Consider the following 20,332-nt stretch of genomic DNA (forward strand, 5'->3'; position numbering starts at 1 on the left):
ACCCTTTCATCGCTTTCGTCCACACGTGTGTCTCTATAGGAGCGATATCTACACTCAGGAATTTATCACGGGGCTGTGAAATTATTACGAAATTTCCTCCTAAATTTATTATGGGGCTATGAACTGGTCGCTACTTCTTACAGTCCTTCAGGTACTTGACCAGAATGAAAGTAAACGATTTGATTTAAGGTTGAACTTGTCTGCTGTTGGCTGCGCAGTTGAAGCATATTGTTTGGTTAGCAAGATTTCCTTCGTTAGGATTTGTGGTCCAATAAACCATTGCTTCAGTGTTCAAGCGAGATAGCTTTAATCCTGCACGCCGAAGCAACAGCGATTATCGTAGAATAATCTTCGTTGCAAACGCCTTGGATCGGTGTATAATCGATTACCACAAAGCAGCTGAAATCTGATATTTGTATGATTTCAACGTTATCATCGCACAGGCCTAATTTAAGCGTATTACGCCTGCGTACGGCTGAAGCGGGGATTCAACAGCAAGCGTGGATCACTCACAGTGTTAATATAAAGAGGACAGCGCTGAAACACACGCTGGTTTCGATGAGTGTCCTGGAATTCTGCACCAGGTAGGCGTACCAGGGTGACAGCGCGCCGAAGGCAGTCCAGGCGACGCTCCATACGAAGGCGACCAGCGTCCTCCTTTCAGCTACGGTGTACTCCATGACTGCGTCGGTGACGCGCAGAATGCACTTACGACACGTAAAAGAACAACAGATAAGAACAGTCTTGAGCACTGCTTCCCTGAATAGTATATAGAATGACCAACTAGTTGCTTGTTCTTATAGTACCCAGTATTTCTAATGGATGCCTTCGAACTTGCCACGGCTATTGTTAAATTAGGAAACAGATGTGACGGAATCAGGTATATATTTTGTTTAGATTGCACACTGTAGCCAAATTCCGACGGTGGCCTCGTGTGAATCTGCAATGACAAACGAACATTTATGGGTCTCGCGTTGACATCGTAACGCTACTAATGCTGTCATTCGGTGTGGAACATTATAAGTGGTCATTCCTGGCGTCGGTGACAATTGACTGTGTTGCTGTGCACAGCTGTACGTGTGCATTCAAAGAACGCTTACCAACATAAAAAAGGGGATTGACAACTTCCCACGCAGGCCTTTACTGCAGGAGAAGTAAATTAACAATGTTTATTTTTTTAAACCAATTTGTTTTTATGTCGCGTTTGACTCGCAAAGAATTCCTTTTCATCTACTTTAGCTAGTATGACAGGCCAAGGAAAAGAAAGCACCAGTGCGGCCAAAAACATTTTTCTGCGGAGCCCACAGCATTTTCTTTCTTCAAAAGCTCGATCAGACATTTACGTAATCTAACTGGCTGCCGTTCTCCGGGTCCAGGGCCAGATATGAAGACACATATGAGACCGTTCGAATGTGCAGACGAAGAGGTGGACACTGAGCAGGAGTAATTTACGTGTGAATATTTAAAAGCATCGACCTGACTCTATTCTGTTGCTCTCTATTCAGTCTCTGTAACACATCAACGTGAAGATGAAGCAAGTACCTTGCAGCATGGACTACACGAAGGCTCACTATAGGTAACTGAAATTTATTTTTTCCCTTGGTGGCTGTATTATTATTGAATTCGACACTCTAGGCACATTTCTACTGTCGGCATCGTCGTCGCAGCGGGGTCCTGTTTAAAGTCCAAGGGCAATAAAACCGTCGCCGCGCGCCGTATGCTGTATGCGCTAGTGAAAACATGCGAGGGTGAGCCGGCGAACTAACGCGGTTCAGTTTCGCGTACGCAAGCGAGGAACACGTGCCAGAAGCGTGCCCTTTCCTGTCGCACGCGAGGCCCGGAGGTCAGGAGAGGGAGGGAGGGGGGTTCTTCCACGGCTCGATGTTCTCGCCTGCGACTCCGTGCAGAGTGGAGACATCCGCGGCGTCTACTACGGTGTTGGGCGCCCGAATGGCGGACACCGTAGAAACGCGTTGCCGGCGCTCGTGTGTCTTGAAAGCGATCTGCGACATGGCCAAAGTGCGCGCCCGCGCGAGCCTCATCTTCAAAACGATCTGCGATGTTTGCAGAGTGTGCGTAGTGCCGGTAGCGTCGTATGCGCTGTGCTTTTGACGTTTCGTTCGCGTTAAAGCGACAGATGACGAAGGTCAATACACTTGCTACTGCCGCGATTCCTCACTCGAGCATTTTGACAGCGAGTTTCTCGTTCAGCGAGATGTGTCCATGTTTACCTGCGCGCTCGTGACGCCTTGCTTGTTAATTTAGTTAAAACACGTTGGCCGGCTAGTTGACTTCAATCCATGATAGACTGTGTAAGCGCGACTGAACAAGGACGTAGAAAGAAGATACACAAAGACAGCGCTATATATGTGTATCTATTTCATTCTACGTCTTCGTTCAGTCGCGTTTGCATATTATATCATTGTTAATTTAGTTAGTCAGCGAATGTTAACAAATTTATACGGCCGATAAATCTACTATTCTTACTTTGTACAGCTATCTACTAATTTGCTATGGCAATCGATGCTTCGCCTTTCGGGTGGAACAGCGACTTTCTTTCAAGTCTAACCTCACTTGAAACCTTCGACTTACATGTATTAATGGGCAGTTTTTTACTGACAATTACGTAAGTGTAGCCGCAGCGATAATATAAAAACAATTGAATCGATGCAAAGCATCTTAAATACATCTAAGTAAATTCGCCAGCTAGCCCATCGACACGTTATGCAAGGTTCATTCGTTTAAAACTTTTGTTGCTGCAGCTGTATATTTATCTTCTTTCCTTTTTGTTTTTCTCAAAGCTGTTTTACATATACGGGCATTTTTTTTTCGCTGCATAACACTACGGTCTGGTGAGAATTACGGAGTGTTGTATCATCTGTGCCACAGACCTTAATTCTTGATGCACAGAACTTAGCAGGTGGTCACACGCAACCTTACCAGCTACTAGGAATTTGCATAATTGCGGAATTCCACAGGTGAGGAACTCATTGGTGAAAATGCGTTCCATCTCAACCTTTGTTCTCACCTCAACATAAGAGAGCTTATTATTAACGCATACACATCAGCCCGCCGACTTCATTCTGCCGTCTTGAAATATTATTTTCGGAATAGCGTCGTTACAAAAGAAATTAACAGCGATATTGTTTCCTTATCCTTCAACAAATCACCACAGCTGCTTTGCGTTGTAAGTTTATTGCTCTTGCCATTCACGCACAAATATACAGGGCATTCAAGGTAAAGTAACGCTAATTTTAATAAAAATGCTATGCTAACTACGCAGAAATTGCTCGCATGGGCAGTTTATGCACATTGTCGGACGCAGTTATCGCGACAAATTGGAATAACTAAACAAAAGCTTCTTAATTATTATTTGTTTGCTTTCACGATTACTATACATGTTTGTATTTGATGCGTTAGGACAATCATGTTTGAGGTCAACTTCACTTTGTTTAATTCTTCTGGAGCGCTTGCCTTCCAGCATATTCATAATTAAACTTGAAACTCGGGCAGTTAATTTTGCATTCAGGGGTGTGGCTCTCGACACAACGTCAAGCCGTGAGGGAATGCCAACGTCATGGAAACGTAAAAGTCGGTCGTTGCCTGTTTTCGGCAGCCGAGAGTAGGGTCGTAGCTGTTATCAGCTTCGCTCAGCTTGTAATCGTTGCGCCACACGCAGTGAGCTACCTCACCATGGGGCTGGGCCTTGTTCCGAGATCCACGCCCGTGAATGCAAAATTATTTAACTGAGTGTCAAATTCGGTTTGCTTTAGAGAAGGACAAAGACAGGGCATAGCGAGAATAAAGAGCAAGGAGGAAAGAGAGACAGGCGCTTGCCGAAAGAGAGACTACGGGGAAAACTGAGGCCTACCCAACACGAATATCGTTGTCGTCACCGGGTACGTTCCTGCGGCGGCGAAGAACCTCAGAGCCGTGTAACTAAGAAAATCTGAGAAAAAGGCGCTGAGCAGATTGCAAATGGAACCCACTGCTATGAGCAGCAACGCTGTTTTCCTTCGTCCAATTCTGCGAAAGATAGGGAATACAAATCACAGTAACAAACTTTGGTTATATCATCGATAATTGTTAACGGTTGGTTAAGCAAGAATTGGGCACAATGCAATGCGCGCGTTATCTTCCTCGTGTTTTTTAGTGCAGCTACGCAACTTGCAATAACTGCCAGCTACGGTGAAGTACTAAGCTTTATGTCGCCACAGAATAATCTGCGAATAATACGTGTCTTACGTTTCATTTATGGGGCAAGGTTACCTTCGCTTTTTTTTTATAAGGATTTTTATCTTGATGCACATGCTTCACAGCATGTGTGCATACACATATCTATAGTTTTCAAGCTGACAGTACTTCCATTCTTCACTTTTGATTACTTCGACCGATCCTATAAGGGCTTCTGTGCGAATTGAACTTCTATCCTTTTTGAGTGGAACTTGTTTTTGTTAATACTTGTCAGTGACATCGCCCCGCTCCGTTTCGGCGATATTAAAATCGGTGTCCGGATCAGCTTCCACATTTGCACCGCCAACTTCCAGGCACCCGAACTGTCGTCTGCTTTAAATGTAGCACCAAAAACTTATAATGAAGCTCACCTTCGAGCTCGACAAGGCTTCCCAGTATTATAGTCGGTAAACAGTGGGACTAGGGTTCTCGTCTACGAAGTTAACCTTACAGGGATGGGCTTCCAGTGGCGGAGCGCATTCTGAAAAGCTGCCTTGCTTGACCAAGGAAACCAATGCTGCCAGTCTTCTCACCAGGAAAGAACTCACGCTTCGCACGTTCGAATGACATCGATCTCTTCGCACGTGAAACATTTCGATGCGCTTCATAAGTCTGTATGTTCATGTTTCCGTCCCGGAAATCTGGAGTAAACGTCACCTCGTAGACGCTTGGTAAACATTTATCCACAACTCCCCGTTGTGAAAGTAAATAAAATCCCTGCTTGACCTTTGTTTTCGATCATTATCCAAGTCCCACTCTCCAGAACAGTCTCTAGAGGTATGTGATAGATTGGGCACGTGAGCCCTTCTAAGATTATTGATGAGTCAGATCCCCACGTCACACGGTGTTCTGTTTTCATCGTGACCTTCTACATTACAGGGGCAGCATAAAAAAATAAAAAGAAGATTTCCTGCGTACATAGATTCGATGCACGTTTTTGGAAGGGTAGTGGTAAAAATTCTCATTGCTGTGAAACGTGCGGCACGTGGCACCTATGCACTCAGTCAGCTTATAATGGGAGTGTGCGGGGGCGTCAGGAAACCATTAAAACGTTTTTTTGTTTCTGTTTTAAATTGAAAGTGGGCACGTGCGAGCAGGTTCAAGCCAGCGCACACGTGGCGATCGACATCACAGCGACGTGGCTATGCGCTCAAAGAATGTAACATTGTGATTTTTCTCATACCCTACTATAACTGAACTGGCACTTGTAAATAAGTTTTTCTTCTTCCTCAATGACGTGGTGTGCCCCACGCGGGAATGTCGGCCCTGAATCGGGCGGTGCAAAGATTCGAAAATATACGTATACTAGTTCTGACGAATATTATTTAAATGAAACCGGTAAGTTGAAATTGTGTTAAGCAAAAATTATGTGACGTAGATATAAACTTCATAGTGAACAATTCGAAATTGCAATTAAAAAGGGGAAATAGAGCGGAAAGTTAAGCATTGAATTGTTTTTGTTTCGCACAAAAGTTGCAGAGGGCATCACAAACGTTCAAATGGCTAAAACCCATTTTGGAAGCGCCAAAGGAAAGGACCACCAAGAGAGTAAACATCAAGTAAAGCTTGCGTAATGGTTCTTCTGACAATCTTTTTCTTTGAACCTAAAAATCAAATTGTGAGGTTTTACGTGCCAAAACCACGATCTGATTATGAGGCACGCCGTAGTGGGGGCTCCGAAAATTTTGACCACCTGGGGTTCTTTAGCGTGCATCTAAATCTAAGTGCACGGGTGTTTTCGCATTTCGTCCCCATCGAAATGCGGCCGCCGTGGCCGGAATTCGATCCCGCGACTTGTCTCTGAACGTTAAAACGGCGACACGCTAAAAAGATATGTTCCAGAGTTTCCCTCTTGCTACAGAAATGACACAATGCTGAAATCGCCAGACCACGCCGGTGACGACAACAGCTTATTCGGAGGCTCGACAACGAAGTCTCGTAAGCGACACTTTAGCCTTTCTAGTAGAATATCATCTATTTTATATGAAAGAATTTAGATGCCAAAATTCAGAGGTAGACGATGAAGATTTGTGAAAGTTATTCGTTAGGCTAAAATAGGGATTATCGGGCCACCATGTGATGCTACTGCGAATTTATCAGCAGATTAAGTTATTATTAGACCTTTCTGTCCCGGCACCCACACCTTACGAACGAGGCGTAAATGTCTTGGGACGAACAAATTTAACACTTCTAGTGCGTTTGATGAAGTAGAAATGGTTGGGAAAGAACAGAGAGACAATCTCTTAAAATTAGGGTTGCTGACAACGATGATGGCAATTTACGTAAAGCTATAATAATTACTGATAATTCAGCCTGAAATACAGGTGTGAAGTCAGGCAGTGGGATTGAAATGATAATTAAGAGATGGCAATACAATGCCCACACCTGCCTTCTCTTCACAAACGGAAGCGTCAGTCGCTATATCACAGCTTTTATTTCTAGTGGGGCAATGTATTTACTTAAGATACTATTTAGGAATTGAAAGGGCAAATGTTGGCATTACTTGGAAAAATGTAATCGAACTCAATTCTAGCTATCAGAGCAGCGCTGCTTAATTAGTCTATCTCACAAAGATGAACTTGCGACTTGTCTAACAGAGATTCACAAAACAAAAATTGAAGCACCGTAAACGAGGCCACTTATCTTTTAAAACATAAGTCTGACTCATTAATGAAAGCCTACTGAGATCTCCTGTGTGGGATGCATAGACCTTTGAAAAGGTTTGCACGAGTAGATTATGAAATCGAATGAGAAGGCATGCGTACTTCTTGATATAAAAGGTTCATCGCGAGAAATTTAAGGGGACCACGACATAAACGAAATGGTTCTCGTTGTAAAAGAACAAGGGGGTGAATTTTTTAAGCAGGTCAGCCTGAGAGTAAAACGGAGCTAAACTCTAATATTGGACGAACATACAAGCAATAAATCATTACAAGGACGTCCCTGCCCAATCTGTAGCGACTGTTGCAAAGACTACGCAGCGCGCCTACTGCACGTGCTCCCTTGGGATGCAAAGCGTTCTGTGTGTGGACTCGAGTTCAGTTTCTCGATGTACATAACTGTCAAATATTTAAGTGACTCCACCTGTGGAGTGACTCCACCTGTGGGAAAACTTCTTGTCGGTATACCGGCGAAATGTGTGCGGGATTGGTTTTAGGAAAAACAAGGATCGCACTTGTGCTGACATTAGAAGAGAGGTTAATGCCATCAAGCCCTTTTCAACGTTACTCGTATAGCCCTGCAGAATTTGGTAGAGAGTATGTATGTCTATTGATGCAGCAAAAAACACTATCTGATCGGCGTGATCATACACCTGCATCTCCTATTGAGATTTGAGAGAGCTTAGGAAAACGTTAAGCAATAATTATGATGGGACTGACATTAAGGGAAGCCTTGAGTTTGTTTTCATTTTAAAGATGACAATCCGCACTGAGAGAAGTAAATATTTCTGCCGCTTAAAAATGCGTATATCCACACTATAACATACTTTTATAGGCCTGTTTTCTGGAGTGTTTTTATTAAAACGACATGCGCTACGCTGTCATAAGCTTTAGCAATATCGAATGTGAGTAAGACTGCATATTGCTTCCAGCGTAAAGCAAAACAAGTGCAACTGCTCAAGATTACAAATTTCATGTTGTCTCACTTTTCAATTTTTAAGAAATCGAGTAAAACATAAGGTTTAGTTCGGTTACAGCTAAATGTGTGTACTATCGTCTCTGATACATATTGAACTTATCGTGACGTTTGCCAATTTTACTTGTTAGACATTTCCGTACAATTTCATGAAAAAATGTCTACTAAATGTGTGAAATGTTAATATTAGTGCTTCTTTATGGTGTAACAGGAAATTATGTGATGAAAATTTTGACATTCTTGTGTGATAGGAATAACTACGTATAGTGTTCATATATATAAAACAATATTTTATTTTTTAACAGGAGCACTGTTGTTGTGCCCAGTGCGAGCAGGTCCCCGTCTAGAGGGTAATTGCCCCTTTTTGCATTGGCCCGCGGGCAATGCCTTGTATTGTCAAAAGAATTAACGACAACAGACAGGAATGTTACGAAACAAACAGGATACTTGTGCTTTCAGACTACCGCTACAGCTGCCGTGTTGTTTTCAACTGACCGACGAAACAAATTTCGTTGATAAGGTTAAGAGCATGGGATTTATTTTAAGTTGTTTTCGCGCAGGAGTACATTACTCGTATTTCGTTTCATGCGGCATACTTCTGCCTACTGGACCAAGGATGATAATCGCAGAAAGCGGGCAGGATCCTAGTCGAATAAGCTATGCTGCAGCAGGCTACGGCTCCTTCATCACCTGATATATGTTGAAGACAAAAGGTGAACCAAGAAGTTTTTACTGTTATCGCTTAGCTGCGCAGATGGGTATTCAACGATACGCTATCATTCGATGATACCTAGAGTTATGGAAGCAAAAGAAATAAAAAATTTCATGGTGCAAATTAATATTTAATTAATCAAGTTGTTCCTTTTTTTGCCTTTGGTTCGCCAGCATCTTGAGAAATCCGTGTTAAAATCACATGTTTAGAACACGTTGAAGGCCATTCGGTGATTCCAATGGCCCATTAATAAGTTCAAATGATCGAGCTGTGCGCACGTACAAGTCGATTGCGCAGATCCCAGCACCGAGTGCAGGTACCCGAATACCGAGAAACTGCTTACGAGTAGCATGCAGATTTGCGCAGTTGAGCCGTAAACAACCGTATATATTTTCTGCCTTTGGTCAAGTGGAAGCAACGCAAGCTAAGTGGAGCTCGCGTCGCAATCGTGTTCTCGTTGTGCTGATATCGTGCAAACAAATGATGCTTGCCTGATATCGAAACAGTGCATGAGTCGTTTGTGGAAGACATTGTTTCCGTTAACCAGCTTCTGAGTGTTCTTGCATGGTTGCAATAGTTCATTGTAATGTACGGTATTTCTCTCTCACCACACTGCGTGTCTAGTCACTCCGTTCTTAACTGTTCAGAAGCGAAGAGGCGGTGCAACGGTGGCATATGAAGTTCAGGCGTATACGATCCGCCCACTTGACCTGAAGCCCACGTGATCTAGCATGTTATGACTTCATGGCGCATCTCGCTCTCAAGCGCCAAAATCAAAATGGGAGACATAAAAGACGCTATTGCAGAATATTCGTGCGTGCCTCGGCACGTAATTGTTAAGCTTGTCATTTCCAAGCTGTATAGATCTGTATATGTGGGGTAAAAGCGCACAGCCTTACACCTCACACCATGAAAATTTGTCTGGTGCCTTTCATTACTACATCCCTTTAGTTTGCGGGTTTGCGAAGCGTATATAATCAAGAGAATCGATAAAATTTCATTCGACCTCCCAAGTAGTTTCGCTCATGAATGGATGATACACGGTATCCAGCAACTGTCTTCGTCGTACCAACACGGTCACTTATAAAACGAACGCGCGTCTCAGCCAACAAAAATTGTTTTCTACGAAATCGAAATCCTGCAAACTAATACCAACCCTTGAAGAATGGTGTTCTTGGTGTCATGAAAGACATAGAGCACGCCGAACAACATCAATCGTCTTAAAGGCAACGTCTCCACTGTATGCATATCTGTAGTAACAAAAAATATTCTATAAAGTGGTTTCCGGAAAAGCTTTAGTGGAACGGCCATTTGCCCTTTTGGAGCACATCTTGGAACAGCAAAAAAATTGATTTGGGGAAGCGATTAGCGCGTTTTACGCAGCGTCGAGCGTAAGGCCATACGCCACATGGCATCAATATTGCCTGAAATTGTAAACAAATATAGCAGAGCCGACTTTAAGCGTATCAATACAGGATTCAGGATAAAAATTACCAGGATATTTTAATTAAACTTTAACAGAATGCTTTTCCCTCAAGGCACATCGCGGTACGAAGCCGCTTCTGCCATTTCAACTTGCGACAGGCGCTTGCCCGTTCCCATCTTTTCAATCAAACAATAAAAGAGGGAGAAAAGGATCGCATGACTAAAGCAAGGCAACAATGAGCACGGAGGTTTCTTTACTTTTAACGCAGGGAGTTTCTCTTACATATAATTTTGCGTTGGGTCATGTGAAAGCTCTGTGAATTACCAACTACGGAACTTGCTCTTCCAGTTGTACAGGGTAACAAGAAAGTCCCCAATAATACGAACTTATTAACCAGTTATGCCATTAACCTGCCTTTCTATCCTTTATTTTTTCTCCTGCAAGTAGTCGTTTATCCAGCGGTTGAGCACGTGTACGAGTATTACGAGGCATCTACAAAGTGGCACCGTCAACAACTATGCTAAACAATGTGTGACCGAATACTATTCGAATCTGCTTTTTGATTGAGCCTAGTTCAACGAGCTCCCCGCCACAGTATAGTAGGAGAAATACAGAACTGCTCCTCAAACGGCACAAACATCAAGACCACACAGTGGTAGCACATTCTAAACTCCGCCAGAAGTAAACGCAAGCAAAGAACGAAAACAGCGAATGCGAGACCGATGGCGTCGTCTGCATCCGCAGCTATGACTGCTCGGTTTGCCTACATTATACTGATGATAATTATTATGACAGCGTGCGTTAGTTTTAAGCTTTACTTGCGAGACAGCTGTCATGCTTCTTCAGCACAGGGTTGCCGCAGATATTCGCTAAAATGCCTTTTCTGAGCAGGATGACGCAAAGAATTGGCAACAGCTGTTCCACCATCCTTCGCTTAACTGACGAGGAAAGAGAGAACTTCACCCCTTAAGGAAGAGTTTAATAAATAGCACTTTTTTTATGGACGCGTCATTAACATTATAGTTAGTTAGCCCAACCAGAAAAGCAACTCCATTGAAACGCTTAGCTTCGAGCGTCTGGCCTGTGTACGAAAAAAGAATGACGCATTGGATCTGGAGTCACGAATGTGCCCATGACACAAACTCCCTTCGCAGGTGCGAGTGCCTTTGTGTGGGCGTGTAATAAATGGCATGTCCTACATAACAACGCACACACATTAAACGCAGGGATCTCCCGGCGCTCTACGGGCATGATGCTGCCTTACTCTGTACGTCCACACAAGACCGTTTCGTTTTTCTATTCCCACTATATTTTTTTCAAATGTTTTCATCTTTCTGACTTCCAATAAGTTATGTTTTCCGAGGAAAGCGGCTTACGTATATATGCTTTTGTTAATGTTTTAGGCATTAATTGTTGCCAACGTGAAATAATGCTGCTCTGGCAAGAGTTCTGCATACACATTCCGCCACCAACGTCACCGACTTGTTTATTTTTTTTTTTTTTTTTAGTTTTCGCAGATGGTAGAGAAATACCAATTTATCCGCGTTAATTCATGGTATTTTCGAGTCACTTAGGTCGTGTAGGAAACTAACAACGACGAGATTTAGAGGTTGGTGTAGTTTTGAATGAGCAACCCTTGCAAAGGTGTCTCGTGATGGATGGCCGTTTTTGTGGCCGCATGGTCTCTCATTCTTAAAGGTCATGTGCTCGAGTTCTTCCTGTGACCATTAATTATTCGTGAAAGTCATCTGATCGATTTCTCCCTGCAAATGTAGTGTTCCTGCAGGAATAAGTTTTTTCAAAGACTTTTCGATGGGTTTCTCGTGTCTTTTCTATCCGTGTTGTTACCGGTTGTCTGTTCAATGCGTAGGAAGTGCCAACAAGGTCTCCTCAACATGACAAAAAAAAAAGGAAAAGAAAATGCACTAAATAGAACAAACTCACTTTACAGTGTCAGAGAACCGAGGAACACAAGCTGAGAAAGGAACACAAGTCGGCAAAAGGAGTTATGGCCATAGTGCGTGCGAGCTTGACCCATCGCAGCCACAGTCTACCAGTGGTTCGCGTAGGCCTAGGTTTTTCTGCCATTTCAACGTGGCATGTTGTACGGTTTGTCCTTTTATTTATTATACATAATGAGGGTTTAGACTGTTAGACTCCATGTCATAAATATTACGCTTATGTATTGTATAACTCGAACAGCTTGTCCTGCGTCATATACGAATATTTAAGAGAAAGCATATGCAGGCCCTCCTGATGTAAGAACTGAAGCTGTGGCTTAGAGAACATAAATACTTTCTGGCACATCACGTACGATCGATAGTTTGACACGACGTTATGGCAAGATTTCATATGGAACACTAAGGTGGAGAACAGAACTTGTACAAGGTTTCTTGCAACTAGAGAAGCGGCGATCGTGACAGGGACGCTGTTTCTGTCTTGCTCCCCCAGACGGATGCGCAACGCACGCCACAAAATCGTTTCAGTAGGGATGGGCGAATATTCGAAGTTTCGCATACGAATCGAATATTGCACACTAGCTTTTCGTTTTTCAAGAGGCACTATTCGGTAGGCACTATTCAAGAGGCACTATTTTCGAATATTCGAATTTGACTAAACGTTTCTCAACAGCCGACTGTTTTCCATCTGCCAAACAAGGTATCGCAAATTATCAGAAGGGTGACAACGACAAACGTTTTCGAAGCCATGAAGAAACAACATGGGCAATGCAAGCTTTGTTTTCGGTTTCGCGGCGGAAGCCTACATGACAACCTGTGATTTGCTTTTGACGTCTGTCACTTTTGACGTCTGTCACAACTAATAATAAGTACTTAGAAGTCCTCGGAATTTTTTCAGAATTTCTCATCTTTTTTCGGCAACCATTTAGTTAGCGTTTATCGAAAGGAAGTCATATAACAGTAATTATTATTTCGAGAACTTGTTTGCAATGGAGGCTTTAATGCTGTTTAGAGGCTACTCATGCAGTTTTATTGCTGTAGCAATTGCGCAATTCTATGGGCACAGGGGAAAAAAACGACATCGACGTCGCTTCGCCTAAAATCATTCCGAGCCACAACCACGCAGGCCCTATGCGTGGCGCAAGTTCGTTACTGAACTAAACAAACTCCTCAACGCAAAATACGCAGAGAAGTCGTAAAGTACGACCTAAACACAACCTACAGAAATGATAGCGTCGGAGTTTAATTCGAATATACCAGAAAACATAATTCTGTTGCGCGTAAACTCAAACAGAAACCCCTTTTCCGAACGGCGCGGCCCGCTCGGTTCCTTGCGACAGCACCATCGCGCTCGCCGTCGCGCAACCGCAAGAAAAGCTGCGATGGCCGGAAAGCGTGACAAGCAGTCAGAAAGCTTTGAAATCTATCCTGTTCCACTCTTAAAGATGAAGGTTAAGCGTCCTCCAAATTTTTTGTGGTCGGTGTTGTTGCAGCAGTCGACATAGCCGTTAATGTGGTGGTTGGTATTGACGCTTCCGTATGATAGGTTGATGTTATATTACTGAAACGCCAACGTTGCTCTGACCGCATTTTATGGTCTTGACTCATTTATTCATGAGAATTTGGGCTATTGCAGCGCTTAAAGAACAGTAATAAAACTATGTAATCACCGCGTATGCCGGCTATCTTAAATAATAAAGAAATGCAAAATAACATTAGCTCCCCCAATCTGAAACTGATGGAATTTCACGGGTAACGGTACCAGTGATTTTTAGGATCTAATTTTTCTCTAGGCGGAGTCTAATGCGACGGCTGTTTCTCACCGGTCTCTTTATCGTTCAGCGTCGAGTTGCAATGCCTGCAACACCACCGGTGGCGCTCATAACGCTAGCGTTCTCGGACGCCTGGCAGCTGCCGGGGCGCTGTTCCTTCCGCACAGTAGGAGTTGCCTTGCGTGCCGCTTAGCGCAAGAAGAACGGCAACGCATGATAGAAAAGTGCACAGGACAGGCACTGAACTAACAATTGACTGGTTTATCAGCGCCTGTCCTGTGTACTTCTCTGTCTTGCGTTGCAGTTGCTTTTGCGTTGCTCTTTCTAAGATGATAAATCAACTAACCCTGTTTTACACTCTATTGCTTAGCGCCAGCACGTCGCAACCAAGTATAGCTACCACACATCAAAATTTTAAACAGCATGCCACAACAGGAAGAGGCACAGCACAGAGCGCTGACTAACAACGAAACCGCTTATGTACAAGCGTGACATATAAACGCATGAATCTTACACAAACACGAACGGGAAAAGAAAGCACAAATCGTCAATTTTTGCGTGTCCACGTGCCTGCCCTACTGTCAAACTGTTTTCGGTTCTTATTGTGATAGTAATAATGTGGACACTTCAGGACACTCATTACCACCGTCCTCGTCGGCGTCGGTGGTAATCGTGGCAGTGCGGCGTACGCTGTGCGTGCGAGTGAAAGCGTGCAAGGGTGAGCCGATGATGTTGGCTCGATCTCGCGCGCGCGACGGAGGAAGGCGGGGTGCAAACACGCCGTCTTCCATGACGTGCAAGGCACCTGGTGGAATGCGTTCTACTCTGGCGGCTCACATATATGAAAAAAAGTTTTTTTTTCTTTTGTAACATCAACGCTGTTGCTGTCGCGCCCAGCGCGAGCAGGACCCCGTCAAAAGGTTAATCATCTCTTTTTGTCCTGACCCGCCGTCAATGCCTTGTATTGTTCGAAAAATTAATAGTAACAATAGATACGAATCTCGCGAAACAAACCGGATAGCTTTGCTTTCAGAGTACCGCCACAGCTGTCCCTGCTGTTTATTACTGACCGATGAAGTTTGATGATAAAATCAAGAGCATAAATCGTTTTGGCGCAGGACTACATTGTGAATGTTTCGTTTCATGCGGCACATTTTTGTCTGCTGAACCGCGGACGATAATAGCAGAAACCGTGCAGGATCCTAGACAAACAAGCCTTGCAACAGCAGGCTACGGCTCCTTTATCACCGGATATATATAGAAGACAAAAGGTGGATCAAGACGTTATACTGTTATCGCTTAGCTGTGCAGATGGGTACCAAATGATGCGCTATCATTCGATGATACCTAGAGTTATGGAGGGAAAGAAAAAGCAGTTTCAATATTTAGTTGTTTCTCTGTTTTGCCATTGGTTCGCCAGCATCTTGAGAATTCCGTATACTGTGTTCTAAACTTGTGCGTTGAAGGCCATTTGCTGATTATAGTGGCCCATTAATACGTTCATATGATCCAGTTGTGCGCACGTGCAGAGCGACTGCATTGGTCCCAGCCCTCAGTGTAGGTGTTCACCTGTGAACACGTACACTGGTGCACCGGAGGGGGGAGGGTGATTGGGGGGCGTTCCACTCCGGCAGGGGCTGCTTATGGCGGGCCCTATCTTGAAAGCGATCTGCGATGGGGACACAGTCTAGGGGCGCCGAGTGCTGATAGCTTCGCTGTGTTCTGGCCGCTAAGCTTGCGTTTAAGCGAGAGGCAGCACAAAGGTCACTTCGCTCGCTGCCGCTGCCGCGCTTCCTCACGCCAGCGTTTTGACAGCGGCTGTCCGCGGTCATCGAGTTGGATGTGTTTATGCTTTACTGTGTGCGCGTGACACCATGCTTCTTAATTCAGTTAGTAAATGAATGTTTACACGATTATATGGCCGATAAAACTGCTATCCTTACTTCGCACAGCTGTCTAATAGTTTGCTATCGCAATCGATGTTTCGTCTTTCGGGCGAAACACTTTATTTTTACTTTCCTCACGTCTTGATATGCCACTTATGTGAATAAAGCATTTGGTTGTTAGTCAGTGCTTTCTCCTGTGCCTTTTTTCGTCATCCTATGTCACGCTGTTCAACTTTCTGCGGTTTGACAAGATGTACCAAACAGCCCAAATGAACACGTTGTTCAATTGCGACAACGTCCGAGGAGCTCAAGCACGACGATAAACTTTGCTATAGCCTGCAATGTCTCGCGCTTTGGCCGAAACTGCGCAATTATTTAATGACAATGAATGATTTTCTGCTTAGAATTGATCCTCTGTTCCTGGTAGTTTGCTGTCTTTCTTGCACGGGTCAGTACAGGCGTTGCACCTTATTATTCCGAAAAATATTTCTGTTGTGAGTATATGCGTCTGGATTTAGTTATTTGAATAGATATTCGGTACCTACTATTCGTATTTCATTCGTACTTGAACAAATTAAGCGGAACCACCCTGAACGGGAACTACGAGGGCGAATCAGAAAGTATTTGTCCCTATTTTTTATAAGCCAAAATAAGGCACAGACAGGTAATTACAAATATACGTACTATTCTACGTATATTACAATATTTTTCCTCATAGTCCCTGCACCGGTTCAGACATTTGTCCCATCTCAGCACTAAATTTCAGATGCCCCTGTGCCATATTGTCGTCAGTCAGCGAAACACGCGGCCACCCCGAACGCTCATTGTCATGCAAGTCTTACGACCTTTTGCGAACTCACAACACCACCACCTCACACTTCTCAATGCAAGACACCTTTCCCCATACGTGGGCTGCATTTCCCTGTGGATTTCGATGGGCGTTCGCCCCTTGCTCCATAGAAAATGAATTACACTTCGTTGCTCGTATGCCGTGAACGTGCGAAGCACAACCGCCATCTTCAACAACTGACAGCAGTGCCGTGCCGCAGAGCTACCGGAAGATAAAGCCGGGCCGGTCCAAGAAAGCTCCACCGCTGAGAATGGATATGTTGACTTCGCATTTACAGTCGTAATTTGGCTAAAAAAAATTGGGGCAACAGCTTTCCTATAGATATATGCGTCAGAAGTACGAGCAGAGAGATGCATATATTTACATGGCCGAACATATACATTCCGCACCACGCCGATCGCCATATAATGCTACGCAATTCTTCGACAGTTCCCGTTCAGGGTGGTTCGGCTTAATTTGTTTGCGACATAACCAACGCGTTAATGCCGTCATCGGCAGCGGAGGAGGAATGGCTGCGAGTGCATGCGTAATAAGTGCACGAGTGGCGCATCCCCTCGATTTGGGTCCCCCTTATATTCACCTTCCATCCTTACTAGTCGTGTGTCTACCATGGCATCCCATACTGCTTGCCACTGCCCTTTCAGCATAGGCCTAGAATTTACGATCAAGGTTTAGCGTATCATTTCTGCGTGTGACGTATGGGGAACGGCGAAAGCAGACGAGCTCGTACAATGCTCTGCACCTGCGCGCGCCTTTTGTTACCGCGGACAATGGGTCGTTTGTCACTCCACTCCGGATGGCAGCTATCAACCGCGCACACAGTGGGCTTAAAATGCGTATTCTCGGCCTGTATTGGGAAGTTTTCGACCGAAATGCTATGTACCGCTACGCATTTAAAATTGATATTGTCCCACCTCTACTTTTCAGTAAAGTAAAACAGAAATTTCTAGTATTATCTGAAAGTGAACGAGAAACACCGTGTTCAGCAGTCATTCGTTGTATAATATCAAGTTGTTACATGGCTGCCCACCATAGGAGCAGAAAATCCGAAGATCCACATTAAGCGTAACGTTGAGTGACTTCCTTCGCGATTCATAATACATCTGATGACAACCGAGCACCGAAAGAAATAATGCTACTTCCGACGAGACTGCGAACGAGTTTGTGTTCATTACCCGTCGCCCTTTGTCCTTCAATAACTAACAGACCGCTATAGTCGATGACAACTTAAGAATACAGTCGCAAATGAACCGCTGTCCATCTCAAAGATAATTTCTATAGATACGCCAGCCAATGGCATTTGCCACTTCTGTGACGTCACGGGATAGGTCGACTTATTTGAATATACCGGCATCCATCTGGAAGTGGCTTTTAAGCACGGAGGTAATACAAAGGAGAGGTGCCGTTGCGATTTCGTTGGCGAAGGTTGTGCTGAATTCTTATGGTTGTCACGAATGCAGAATGTTACTGTGAACAACGCTGCGAAAGGGGATAAAACCAGTTGCAAAGAAAATCACCTGCTACGGTCAAGCACTATGGTCGAAAACAATGCGCCAGGAAATGTGCGTTCAAGCCGCTACGCGAATACATTATCGAAAGCAGCCAAAATTTCCAGGTTCACTTTAGCCTTAAGCCTTGCGGAATCGAATATTGTATACTTTACGTAAAGGAGAGTTTTCAAATAGAAGTAAGTCAAAACAAGTGACAGTCAACCATGCAGCATTGCTATTCGCGCCTTTTGTGCGAATAACACTAATATTCTTACTTCTTTTTGTTCTAACAGCAGAAACCCGGTAGCCGACAATTAAAAAACGTGCCGTTTTCAGCATTCATCGCAATGTATGATTAATTAGTATTGGTATTTCCTATTGGCAGATAATAGGCAATCAGTAGCAAGTGAGCGAATACTTCACGGAAAGTGAATTTCATATTCGTCGTGTGACAAGTTTATTTTAAAAAGAGGTATCCAGCTCATTCATTTTTTACTAACATTTGCATCGCCATGCAAACTAGCCCTAAAGATATGATCAGGAATTATTTGAGCATCAGCACAACGAGATGTGCTTTCTTTCTCTTCCACTCTTCTTTGCATGTTGCTTGTTTTAGGTGACTGATCTACCAGGACTCTTTCCTCGATTTATCGAAGCTCCGCTGATGTTACAGCAAATTTAGCTTCTCGCATGACTGTATTCGTGCGTGGAAAATATGGTGGTGGGCTATTAATAACCCTACAGAACACATGTCGTGAAAAATAAAATATGAAATGAAATTCATAAATGCAGCTATTCACGGACGTCAGTCAGCCTCACGTGCAAAAGAAAAACTACAACTGCGCAAAATAGGAGGCTGCGAAAACCGCCTCACTTCCGGAATATGTGTCATGGCAAACACCTGTGAATGTCGTCCATACCTATCGGCCAGAAATCCGGAGACAAAGTAGCTCGTCATTGATCCCGCCCAGAAAACTGTATGAACGGTGTACGTTCTCCAGCTCTCAGCACATACCCAGCCATGCTGCAAAAAGAAAGACAAATAAACGTCACAGAGAAGACGCTGTGCTGCGCAAGGCTAGAACTGCAAACAGTACTTGTGAAATGGCGCCGCCAAATCCTCTGTGCCTTTTCTTGCAGCTCAACCCTCCATGTCTGGCAGATAGTGTGTTATGCGTGACATTGAATACTAAAGCTAGCTTAAGTTAATTCTGAGTGGTTCACAACAACGCGCCTCCCTTAATAAAGGTGCCTCTTCACGACATAAACCCCTGTATTTGACATTATAGACACATCCATGCACTTTTCATTCCGGCTGGTGTAGTGTTTCGACATGCCGAGCTTCACTCAAGTGAAGCTGCTGTCGGAGGCACTGCTTATCGAAATGCTTACTACATGGCGAACGAGGCCGAGATATTCTCCTCATTAAGGCCATTGAGGAGAAAATGTCAGATGATGACAGAAGGCAACGCTAAAAACGTCATGGCCATTAAAGAATAATCAATGAAATCTCTCAAATTACCATTTCACTACAAAAATTGTACATGCCATGCTGCGTATTTCGGCAAAATGAATGTTGTTGCCAAGGTATGAGGCAGAATGATAGAGGCAGACGTAACTGCCACTGCAAAATCTGAATTATGCATGCAGTAGTGGGCTGTGGTTACTCATTCATGGCGAACGAGGCCATTAAGCACTCTTTACGAAGGCCGTTAAAAACAATATACTATACCTGTACTAGACATAGAAGCAACGACAGGCACTGTCGTATAACATAATCTACCAATATCGAAGCACGACACGCTGTTGCCGTTGTGGCATCGGGTATATTAACCGGTAGGTTTATTATCTGCCGGCAAGCATCAAAAAGGTAAACTCTTATCTACTTCAACTGCTCCTCAAGAAACTAGCGAGAGCCGTCACATGTAATCGGAGATGGAATGAATAAATGAATATGTAATAACCTTAAGAAAAATAATAAGGCAGTCCAAAATATGCGACGTAGAGCAGATTGTCAAGAAATATCCGCGAGCTTTCCGTCCGTCTTGAAACCCGCAATAGATGTCCGTCACAGAGGGCGCAAACAGAAATATTTTCATAATATATTTTCAAGGTATGAAATGATAATGACAAGACAAGTTATTGCTTCGTAAGCAAATGACCAAAAAGAATGCAGTGGTACTCCAGAGGATTTGTGCTTCAACAGCGCATGGTTGCCACTCAAACCGTTACCTCAATAACATATCGACTAATATACATGATGATCGTGGCAAATGTGGAAGCTTATTGTTTCTTTTCAAGTTTGTTAAAACAAGAAGGCTCTCAACGAGGAGGCTGCAGGAAATCAATGTGTGTTCGGGCGTAGGTAT

The 20,332-nt window shown here is 43.8% G+C and overlaps 1 protein-coding gene across 1 annotated transcript in view; it reads right to left on the minus strand.

Annotated features, from left to right (window-relative positions):
- LOC126541539 (solute carrier family 22 member 7-like) overlaps positions 1 to 20,332 on the minus strand; it is a 40,317-nt gene that overhangs the window by 16,948 nt on the left and 3,037 nt on the right. The window contains exons 3-5 of the mRNA XM_050188344.3: positions 18,884 to 18,987; positions 3,872 to 4,026; positions 514 to 682 (exon numbers count right to left, since the gene is read on the minus strand). Coding sequence (XP_050044301.2) covers positions 514 to 682; positions 3,872 to 4,026; positions 18,884 to 18,987 — 428 coding nt within the window. The remainder of the gene's footprint in view (positions 1 to 513; positions 683 to 3,871; positions 4,027 to 18,883; positions 18,988 to 20,332) is intronic.

Source organism: Dermacentor andersoni, chromosome 2 (genome assembly GCF_023375885.2).
Source record: "Dermacentor andersoni chromosome 2, qqDerAnde1_hic_scaffold, whole genome shotgun sequence".
Lineage (NCBI taxonomy): Eukaryota > Metazoa > Arthropoda > Arachnida > Ixodida > Ixodidae > Dermacentor > Dermacentor andersoni.